Genomic DNA, 11,310 nt, shown 5'->3' with positions numbered 1-11,310 from the left:
AGTAAATCCAAATCTCATTTTATTACTTATTTCAACATCTTTTTTATTCCACTTTTTATCATACGTACTAACAAATGTCAAAATTAACTGATTTGTTTTTACATTTTACTTTCTCTGAATTCACTTTTTAAACTACTAAAAGGTAATTACGAATAATCATACCTAGCACTAAATTAAAAAAAAACTTTTTAATGTTATAATTTCTTATTTTTACAATCATTTTGCTACATAAAGACTTCATTAGAGTGGTGATAGTTAGTGCTCGCCTCTATTCAACCATAGGGCTTCTAAGTGCCCCAGAGCTGTGCAGATCTGGGAACCTGTTTCTGGGCTGGAACCTGTTTTTGGGCTGGAACCTGAGGAGTGGCACATCTGCAGAGCTTCTGTGACATGAGGAGCTGAAATGGCCCTGCTAGAATGAAGGAACAGAGTCCAAAAAGTTTAATTGCTGGGGTGTTCGTCCTTTCTTACTCTATGCTTTGATATGCTTGAAACAGAAGTGATCATTTTAGTATTGATTATGGAGTGTTGGAAGATTTAGAGACCTGGTTAAGAATGTTGTATACATAAAGCAGGGCATGGAAGAGAAAACCTTGAGAGTTCTGCAGAATGGAACTGAAGTAGAATAATACTGAAGGCAGAATGTCTGGATAAAATTAAGTTGCCCTATGACAGCGCTTGTCACTATTAACAAGAAGAAATGGAAACATTTCTGTTTCCATCTTATTCCAATGTAATAAGTTTTAAAACTCTACGGATATATTTGTTTAATAAACATATGTTGAATACTTACCATATATCTTGCTAATTAGTATTATTTGGAACACAAACTTTTTTTAAAACATTTTTTCAAAATATAGCTTATTTCTCATGAAACACTGTGGAATTGCTTTAGGCAATGGATATGCTAAATGAAACTTTGATCTTTGAGGACGGCATGAAGTTTAAGGACTATAAGTATATAAAGGAGCATGAAGATTGTACAGAAAAAGCATTTGAAAAACTCTGTTGTCCAGAAGCAGGTATGTGTTCTTTGAAAGCTGTAGATCAGAAGGAGCCATTTCACTAGCAATTGGTCCCGATCTCTCCCCATTCATTTCCTGAGGCTCCTCGTCTCCTGCCCACGTGTGTGATGTCTGCTCCCTGAGATCCAGCCTCTTCTCCTGCTCCACACTGTGGGCAGTTTCACCTGCTCCCTCCCGCAGCTTTGGCTACTCCCAGGGGCCCCCACTCACCAGTCTTTTTCATTCTCTGCTGGAAAGCTCCATGGACAAGTGCCAAGAGCATCTCAAGCTCCCTGAGATCCAGCCTCTTCTCCTGCTCCACACTGTGGGCAGTTTCACCTGCTCCCTCCTGCAGTTTCGGCTACTCCCAGGGGCCCCCACTCACCAGTCTTTTTCATTCTCTGCTGGAAAGCTCCATGGACAAGTGCCAAGAGCATCTCAAACCCAGCATGTGTAAAATCAAACTTCTGAGCTCTTCCTTCCCAGTGACCCTTTATTTTGGTCAACACCATCCCCAGGGTGACAGTTCCTGCTACACACCCAAGGAGGTCTCTACTCTGAGATGTCTCTGGAGTCTTCTCCTTCATCCCCTCTGCCACTAGTTCAGGACTCTGTCATCCCTCAGCAGTGTGGTATGGTAGGAAATGCATGGAGACAGACAAGTCTGAAATCCCAGTTGGCACTGCCACCTTCTGATCGTGTGACTTTTCTCTTACAAGTTACTTCAATGCTCTGAATCTCAGTTTCCTATTAGGATAGTGGGAGAGGGTGACAGTAGTAGTAATAGCCACACAGGGTTATTGTGAGGGACTAAACTGAGGTTTGATATGCAAAGTACCTGGCACATATTAGGTACTTAATAAATGCTATTCTTTCAGTTTTCCATTTGCCTCCCCTCACTGTATTGCCTTATTCTCTTATGTGTCCTTCTTTTATCTAGTACTTCCCCGTCATTCTCTACATGGTTGCTAGAGTTATTTTGTCATATTATTACCCTGCTCAGACTTTTCGATAATGCCTGTAGGATACAATTCATTCTGTAGCATCACATTTAACACTGCATGACCTAATCCTGTGCTGGCCAACATTTCCTACCCCACCCTTTGGAAAAATCTTTATTCAATTCAGCAGGCCTCTTACTGAGAGTCTCCCCTGTGCCACAGTCTGTGTTCAGTGGTGGGAACTCAAAGATGAATGAAACCTGGGCCCTGCCCTCAGTATCACAGAAGTGTCACGAGCAGAGGAGAGGCAGCACAAAAACGTTTTCTGAGCCTGAAATGCTAATCATTGCTAGAGTGAGAGCTGGCTGGAGAGTCAGGACACACCCACTCCCCAGGGGCCTGCCATGCCATGCAGCTTGGGCTTTTTGCTGTGTGGATGCTGACTTTCAATCAAAGGAAATGAAAGCATAATTGCAATTCAGAAAGATCATGCTGGCTGCAGATTGAAGGATGGCATGGGGGGCCAAGACCGAAGGCAGGAGAATAGTCCAGGTGGGAAACACAGGTGCAGGGGTCAGAGCAGTGCAGTGAGAATAGACGGAGTGTGGGGCTGAGGAAGAGAAGAGGCACCAGGATACTTCCATGCAAAGGAGGTCAGCAGAGATCACGAAATGATATAAATTTGGAACATGTTGTGGTTTAGTCTCTATAAGCATCGGTTGGAGATGTTTAGAAGGTGCTAGCTGTTTAAGACTGAAGGCCTGGGGCAAATCAGAGCTGAAGATAGAGTTTGGCAGTCCTTAGCATATACATGGTCTTTAAACCTTGCTGATGGTTGAAAATACCTAGGCAGAGGGACTAGAGTGAGGAGGACATGGAGCTTAGGACAGAATCCTAGCACCAGTTAGACAAGTATTGAGAGAATCAGGAGAAGGTGAAGCCAAAGGAAGAGAGAGAGTTCACAAAGGAGGCCCAGGATTTGGCAACGCTGACTGGAAGAGAAAGGCCAGATGAGGTGGGCTGAGTAACAGGAGCCCTTAGTGGCCTCACTGAAAGCAGTTTCAGTGAAAAGTGTGAATTCAAATGTCTTTGCTTCAGTTTGCTGGAAAGAGGAGAGAGTGGGTTGGCTCTTTTTTAGATAAAAGGGAAAAGAAACCTCACAAATATGTACAAGTACATATTAAAATAAAAATAAAATAGGCTGGCTGATTAGCTCAGATGGTTAGAGTGCGGTCTTGTAACACCAAGGTCAAGGGTTCAGATCCCTGTACTGTCTAGCTGCCAAAAAAATAAATCAAATCAAAAAAAGAAAAAAAAACCACTTTATTAGTTTGATACTGAAAATTTTCTCTCATTTTAATCTTCATTCCTATAATTATTATTCAGGCCAAATAATTTTTTTCCATATGTTTATTGACAGTTTGTATTTCTCTTGTGAATTATGTCGTCTGTCATCTGTTTTTGTTCTATCAAAAATGGCAATGTTTTCCCTTTACAAGACTTATTTAAATCAAACCTTTGCCTGTAATATATGTTGCAAATATTTTCCGCAGTTGGTCTTCAGATCTCATGCACAATAACAACAGCAAATATGTGTGTATTCACTTAGGAATAAACTTTATAAGAATCGTATAGGTCATATGAATAAAACTGTAAAACTTTACTGAGCTATTTAAAGACCACTTGAATAAATGGACAGAAATAACAATGCTGTATATTGGAAATATTCTTTCCAAGTAAACATGGATTTATGGCAATTTCAGTCAAAACCCTAATTGGAATTATTTTTCTGATGTGGAGAGATCTTAGTACATTGGAGAATCTTAGAGATTCTCAACTAGGCAAAAAATTTTGAAAAAGAAGAGCAAGGAAGGAGTACTTGCCAAATATAAAAATATCGAAATATATAAATTACAGTCATTGAAACATGATAGTAGCATCAAAATAGATAAAACAGTGAAGAGAAGAGAAAGTATAGAACAAACCCTAATGTGTATCATAACTTACTGTATGCTAAAAGTGACATCACAAGTCAGTGGAGAAAGAAAGGATTATTCAGATAAATGCTGCTGAGCCAACTGGTTAACAATTTGGGGAAAATTGTGAAATCATACCTTATATAATATGATGCAACAAAACAAATTGCAAAAAAACAAATAGTTTATATGTAAGAAAGTTATATATTAGAAAATGAAGTAAAATAAAATATAAGTAAATTATTTTTTTGGATAGAGAAGAATTAGCTATTCCAAATACATAGAAAAAAACCACAGAATAAATTAGTAATAGATTCATCTTTGACAGTGAAAAGCTTTGGTAAAGCAAATAATACTAGCCCCTAGAATTGTCATTTTCAGGGCCGGCCTGGTGGCGCACTGGATAGTGCGCCGCTTGGGAAGCGCGGTGGCGCTCCCGTCCGAGGGTTCGGATCCCACATACAGACTGGTTCCCGCTCACTGGCTGGGCGAGGCGCGGGAGCAACACCGAGGTTTGCAATCCTGTTGCCGGTCCCCGGTCCGGTACGGGGGCAACACTGAGGGTTGCGATCAGTTGCCGGACACGGAAAAAGACAAAAAAAAAAAAAGAAAAATACTTAAGAACGTTGATATGATATGTAGCTGATTGAAAAAAGAAAGTTGTGAAAGCATATGTAGTGTGTGGTCCAAGTTTTGTTTCAAAACAAAGCAAAAACTATATGCAGGGGAAAAAATTTAAAATTTTAATAGTCTCTGGATGGTGAGATTATGAGTGATTTTTATTTTCTTCTACTTATCTGATTTTCAAGTTTCCTATAGTGAAAACAGTAATAAAGAAAAGGATAATAAAGTTATTATTATTTTTTTTTTCCTTTTTGTCTTTTTTACTGACCGGTAATGGGATCACAACCCTCGGTGTCGCGCCCGTACCAGGGACCGGCAACAGGATTGCAACCCTCGGTTTTGCGCCCACACCGCGCTCAGCCAGTGAGCAGGAACCAGTCTCCACATGGGATCNTGCAGGGGAAAAAATTTGAAATTTTAATAGTCTCTGGATGGTGAGATTATGAGTGATTTTTATTTTCTTCTACTTATCTGATTTTCAAGTTTCCTATAGTGAAAACAGTAATAAAGAAAAGGATAATAAAGTTATTATTATTTTTTTTTTCCTTTTTGTCTTTTTTACTGACCGGTAATGGGATCACAACCCTCGGTGTCGCGCCCGTACCAGGGACCGGCAACAGGATTGCAACCCTCGGTTTTGCGCCCACACCGCGCTCAGCCAGTGAGCAGGAACCAGTCTCCACATGGGATCTGAACCCTTGGCGGGAGTGCCGCTGTGCTCCCAAGCGGAGCACTCTCCAGTGCGCCACCTGGCCGGCCCTAAAGTTATTTTTTAAATTTGCGCTCCCAAGCGGAGCACTCTCCAGTGCGCCACCTGGCCGGCCCTAAAGTTATTTTTTAAATTAAGAAAATGGAACAGATTGCATTTCTATGGAAACTGACTACAGTAAAAGTTCTCACAGGTGCCTCGAGGGATTTACCCTTTCATGTCACTTACATTTCCTTAGCATTTAGCTGCATTGGCTAGTCCGTCAAATGTTAATAGTGAAAGTGAAACAATTTTTAATCCTTTTTATAATTTCAGTCTTATAGATACAATCTATGTTAAAATGAAGGTGGTAATTTCTCTGGTTTTGAACGTACCAGCTGATAGACTGTCTCCAGGTTCTGAAGAACTGTTTGGTGCGATTAGTCACACTTTGGCTGCTTTTGAATTAATACGTTGTGTTCTTATACCCAGGGTTTTTCATTAAGGATTCAGTTGCTGCAGAAAACCGGAGGCAGTGGGATACTGGAGTGTCCCAGACCCTGCTGCAAATGATGGCAGGGACCAAAGTCACCTCTGCCTGCTCCACTGTGCCTGACAGTGAGTCTGTGATCAGTTAGCACCAGCTGTCAGCGGGGAAGAACATGGCCCCAGGACAGCTGTGTTGCTAGCGCCCATCCTGATGTGATAGCTCCCACTTCTTAGTACAATCTCTATAGGTTTTTTTTAAATTTTAATTTATTTTCAATTGTACATATTAGATTTTGTATCAAAAATGTCTTTAAGAGACATTGTTTTGATTTCTCCCCTACCCCCAGAGAGACTTACCTGCTAATTATCCTAGACAGTTGATCACCCTCACTATGAAAATGTGAAGGAGGAAAAATCCAGGATGCCACCTTCCTCAAAGTGACGAAGAAGGTCCAAGGAAGGGCAGTTGACTTGGTTTACCTTCCAATGCCAACTCAGTAACTTCCTTGCAAGTTATTTTGGAGGAAGGTGGACGGTCATTTTTTTCACCAATAATATTGAAATGAAAAGAATAGTTATCCCTATAATATTTAGAGAGTTAATAGTGCAAAAATACATATAAAATTACTTTGTAAGCCAAAGTGCTATTTAATTGTGAGGCGTGTTTAGGGTGATATTTTCAACCCAAATTCCTTCATTTATGTTTGAAGCTCTGACATAGCCTTTCCTTAGAGGAGTTTGCTAGCAACCTCCAACCTCTGGGCATTATCTTTACAGGTAGTAAAGATTTTTATTACTTATTTCCTATGTTCCTCTTGATAACATAGGGCTGAGAGAGAGCTAAAATTTATACCTGTGCTATAAGTTGAAATACTTAGGTATATCACTGAAATTAGTAATTACAAGTGTATGAAGTGAAAACTGAGGGAAAACTGAGTTTTAGAATAGGTATAGAATAGGTATTTTATCACACCAAAAAACCCAGTTGACAAAGCAAAAATTGACTCTTCTACCCAACAGCTGTGTGGCAGTAAGTCACTAAACTTTTCTGTATCTCAGGTTCTTTATTAGTTAAGTGAGGGTAGGATCAAGTTAGTCTCCAAGGTTCTCACTTTCTGTGATTTTATAAAAATTCAAATGGAGAAGCATGTTTATCTTCAGTAACACAGTTTCCTCTTCAGATGGCCAAGTTATTGTGATTGAAGGTGTTCCGGAAAATAGGAAACAGTGGCGGCATGAAGTGCCAGGAACGTTGATGAATGTTTTGGCGGCAGCACATCTAATGAGTTGCTCATTTTCTGCCAGCGAAGGAGAATTTGGTATGTGGTTTACTTTTAACAGCATAACCAGTCCCCAGAGGAATTCTGTCAAAGATTTGTAAATGCAGAAAGGGGATAAAAATACCTTCAGCCTGGAGAGAGAATTGGCCGTTTCAGAAGCTGATGGCCTTGTCCAAGCTTCTTCCAAATGCCATTAACAAAAGATATGAACTTCCAAGGAGACTGGCCATAATTTTCTTTAACGTAATCAGCTGACAGCTTATGAAAAGTTGAGTAACTGGAATGAGTGGCTTTGCAGGGGATGATCTAGTGTTGCGTGACTCTACCTGAGAGCTGGTTTATTTCTGACGGCCAGTTAGCAGACGCAGATTACTCTCCTATGGGCAAGAAAGGGACATCATTATATAGTTTGGGTTTGGTTTTTTGGTCTCCAGTTTTTAGCAAGTTTCTGCTTTTGTTTACTTTAACTGTTGTTTTCTACAGTTCGAGGGAGTTCATATCACACTGGGGATTTGGTCCTGTATCGGGTATAGGTGTGAAGTACTACAAGAAAGGCCATTGCAGGCAGGCAGGGATTCAAACAAGGAGCATCTTTGCAGGTGCGAGGTTTAGGAGCCAGTGTTGCGGAGATACGTGGCCGAGGTGACAAGGAAATAAACAAATAAACTAAGTAGTCATGGAAGCTGATAAATGCTTATAAGGTTAAATATCACTACAAAAATATTAATACGGCATTAAGAATAATGCAAGAGAGACACGTAAGTAATTATTGAAGAGCAGGTCTGTCCGCTTTTTCGCATTTGTGATATTCGAGCTCTTTAGCTGAGTCTTAAAGAATGTACAGGGTTATGATGAGACAAGAACATTTTAGGTGGGGAGGACGGTGTGAAGGATGGACTTGCAGATACACAGGCTGGCTGGAGACTGGAAAAAGCCAGTTTGACTAAAATCTAGAAGCAGCAGAAGGGGCCAGAGTCCCTGAGTATGTGAAGTCCTTCGGTATTATTACTTATCTCAGTTGACACACGGTTGTTTAAAATTCTAGAGAGAGAGATACAGACAGAGAGACTGACAGAGTCACTGCTCGGAGCTTCTTTCCAGTTCCTTCTAACCACTGCAATGTGCCTATCTTCTCCTTTCTATGTTGGGGATAAAGCATTGTCTTTAAGGGATGGGAGTGGGGCCTTCAAGAAGGAAGCTTCCCCAGGCCAGGTAGGAGGGACCACGCCCATCTTTCATGACAGGGAGATGGTGATGCACTTGGTGGCTATGATGCGTCTTCTTGTGTTTGCTACTGTGATTCTAGGAAAAGATCATAGAAAACCCTTCTTTTGACCTATCATGACAAATTAATTAATTCATGAACATACTGTATTTTCACATGGATGGTTTTTTTTTGACTGATAAGGGGATCGCATGCCGGGGATCGCAACCCTTGCTGGCCCCACATGGAGGGTTTTACATTAGGTATATATGGGCAGTTTATCTCATTAGCAGAATTGAATGTAAAAACTTTCCTCCAAGGGCGGCATTCAAAGCCAAGTGCAGACATTTTCTTCTGCAAACTGTTAAGGGTGTTGACACCCCTTCCCACTGCGCTTTGCCCTTTCAGAAGAGAACTCTGCTGTTGACCTCACACTCTTTTCTATCCCTGCAGCAACCTTGTCTTCCTGTCTCTGGTCATCTTTTTTTCCCTCCATTTCACCCCCTTCACTCCTGCCAGATGATCCTCCTAAAAGGAACCAAGTCTCTTAGCTTAAGATCTTGCAAAAAAAAAGATTTCTCTTTATCCTAAGAATAAAATACAGATTCTGCCGACTCTAAGCACCTAAAGATTGGAAGGCCCTTCCTAGCAAATATTCCTCTCTTGCTTTAGAATGCATGTCCCCTCCCTTTGCCAAAATAATTCCCCCTGTAAGATTTCACTCTGATGCAACCTCCCACCCATTCCTGCCGTTACGTTTTCTCCCTGCTTTCCCGCTACACTATCAGACAGGGCTCTGCAAAGGTATCTGGGATATGGTGATTCTGAATAGATGTTTTTTGAATGAATAAGTGAAAGAGCCTGTAACTTGATAAATATGCTTCTCTTTAATCCAAAAAATTCTAAGAACCTTTGTGTAAGTCCTCACGTTTGTCTGCTGTCTCCCTGTCTTTTCCGTTAGCTGCCTCTGACAGTTTCACGTTCATTCAGTCTCACACTCAAATTAATTCACAGTCAAACATTTGTTAAGCCCATGAAATACTGACATTCAGTTATTATATTTGTCATTTAAGTTCAGGTCATAAAAAATGGAGTAGTGATTTTATTATGCATTTTTAGTGATTGCTATGAAGAACCTGGATCTGAATTAAGCTACAGCCTGTGTACCACTGATTGGGAACCACTGTTTTAAATGATTGAGAAAACATGTTTCATATGGGCATGTTTCCCTAGCTTTCCTCTAGGTTTGGTTTCCCTAATATCCTTACAAGACTCTGTGATTCTCTGATCAAAATACTATGTTTCACTTTATTTTTTTGCTTAATAACTTTCTTCCTCACTTCCTCTCCTAAGCATATAAGAACTTTGTTTTGATCACACCCCAATTCACTTCTCCATCCCTAATGCCTGGTATAGTGCATTAAATGTGGCCATAGTATTTGTGAATGAGCATAGAGCCACAGCACATTGTTAGTATTACTTTATGCAAAGGCATGTGATCACCAATATTTGTGCTGCTATCAAATTGGACAGGGAAATTACGCCGTGAAGAATAACTCGTACAGCTGTATGGCGTCTTCATAAAGACTTTCTGCATGTATAAATTGAAAGAAAGTGAGCCGAGATGCCAGGTACCATTCAAGCTTTATTAAAGAAAGAAATCTGCTGGGCTGTGCTCAAAATGGGGGACAGCACCAGGTGTGGGGGTCGTAGAGCTTATATAGGCATGTTGGTGCCAAGAGCTGGGTGATGTAATTCCGGGGTGGGGATTGAGTTAGGTCACAGGAATGGAGAGTTCTGCGCATGTGGAAATGCCGAAAGTTTCATTTTCTCTGAAACCATGAGACTTCTTGTAAAAGAGAACAGGGGAGGGGAGGGGAGGAGGTGGGCGGCGCCATTTTGTACTTGGGCTTGTCTAAAGTGGCGCTGGTTATGTTGCAGATCTATTATTCCTGCCTTTTAAGTATAGGAAAAAGGAGAAAAGGATGGAGGTCTCATTCTTCTGAAGCTACTTTCTGCTGGAGATGAGCGAAGATATGGAAAAAATAAAAGATTTAGGTGGCAGGGTATTGGTTTTGTGCAGGAAGGCTCTATTCCTCTGGGGAAGGGTCACTGATTCTGAGGGGCTGATATCCTCCTCACAGGAACAACTTGGTGACCTTTTGGTTGGTGAAAGCCTGCATACATTCCTGCAAGAAATTAGAGAAACACCAAAAGAGACAGGGACCAAAAAGCAGGATGAGTCCTAGCACAGTTAGGGGTCCTAGCAGGGGCATAAGCCAGGGTATCCAAGGGTTCAGTGAAATGGTTTAAGTTGTTTTGGATCAACCCCAGACTCATTTATGTAATAACAGCTTTCCTCCCCCAAGAAGAGGCAGGTGCCTTCCTTCTTGGCTGTAAGAAAGAAAAGGGCCTGATGGTTCTGTAAAGCAGGTGTCACAAGTGAGGAGACCTTTCACTGGAGAGAGGAGATGCTGTCTATGCTTAGTTCTTCTGAGAGTTTTTGATAGAATCGAGAGGGAGCAGCAAGGCCCACTGTGCCAGTCCGGTTGCAGGGAGGATCCCTGCCCCAATTAAAAAAGGCACAATTAGTGGCCTACAGGAGCAGGGGCACTTCCTGAGGGGGGTGCCGAAGTTAGTCCCAGTCCTGTCTCTACCATCTATCTGGAGGGTAATCTCAGGGATGAGCCAAAAGAATATGCAAGAAATCATGTTAGGGGGGCAGGCAACAGGATAATGTAGTTTTACAAAAGAAATATATTCCAGTTTTCGGGCATGGATGAGGAGGGGGGTGAGTGAGTGGTAGCGTTTGGTGTTAGTGAGGCAGAGTGTGGGCAGGCCCCACACAACGCTGACAGTCCCCACTGAGGTAAGATTAAAGTGAAGAGACGTTTCTGGAAACGTTATGGGCTGCAGCAACAGGGAGGGGGTGACCACAAAAAGTTTCTCGTGAAGTGGGAGACAGATGAGTCGTTTGGGCACCAGTCTGATTCACTGAGAACTGCATCATCCCTGCGGACCTGGAACCTCCGTGTTCCAGGTAAGGGGGAACTTGAGATAGGAGGAAAAACACAGGAAGGATGCGAAGAGTTAGGGAGCCAAGA

General features: G+C 41.5%; 1 protein-coding gene across 1 annotated transcript in view; it reads left to right on the top strand.

Moving 5' to 3' along the window:
* Positions 1-11,310, top strand: part of LOC103584989 (serine/threonine-protein kinase Nek5-like) — a gene marked incomplete at its 5' end in the record, with an annotated part of 63,302 nt that overhangs the window by 26,618 nt on the left and 25,374 nt on the right. Inside the window, 3 exon segments of the mRNA XM_008565842.1 lie at positions 896-1,022; positions 5,726-5,851; positions 6,904-7,041. Of these exon segments, the coding sequence (XP_008564064.1) occupies positions 896-1,022; positions 5,726-5,851; positions 6,904-7,041 (391 nt within the window).

This window comes from Galeopterus variegatus, unplaced genomic scaffold, assembly GCF_000696425.1.
Source record: "Galeopterus variegatus unplaced genomic scaffold, G_variegatus-3.0.2 Scaffold208, whole genome shotgun sequence".
In the NCBI taxonomy this organism is placed as follows: domain Eukaryota; kingdom Metazoa; phylum Chordata; class Mammalia; order Dermoptera; family Cynocephalidae; genus Galeopterus; species Galeopterus variegatus.
Note: the sequence above shows the minus strand (reverse complement) of the source record. Positions and strands in the feature narration are given on the sequence as shown.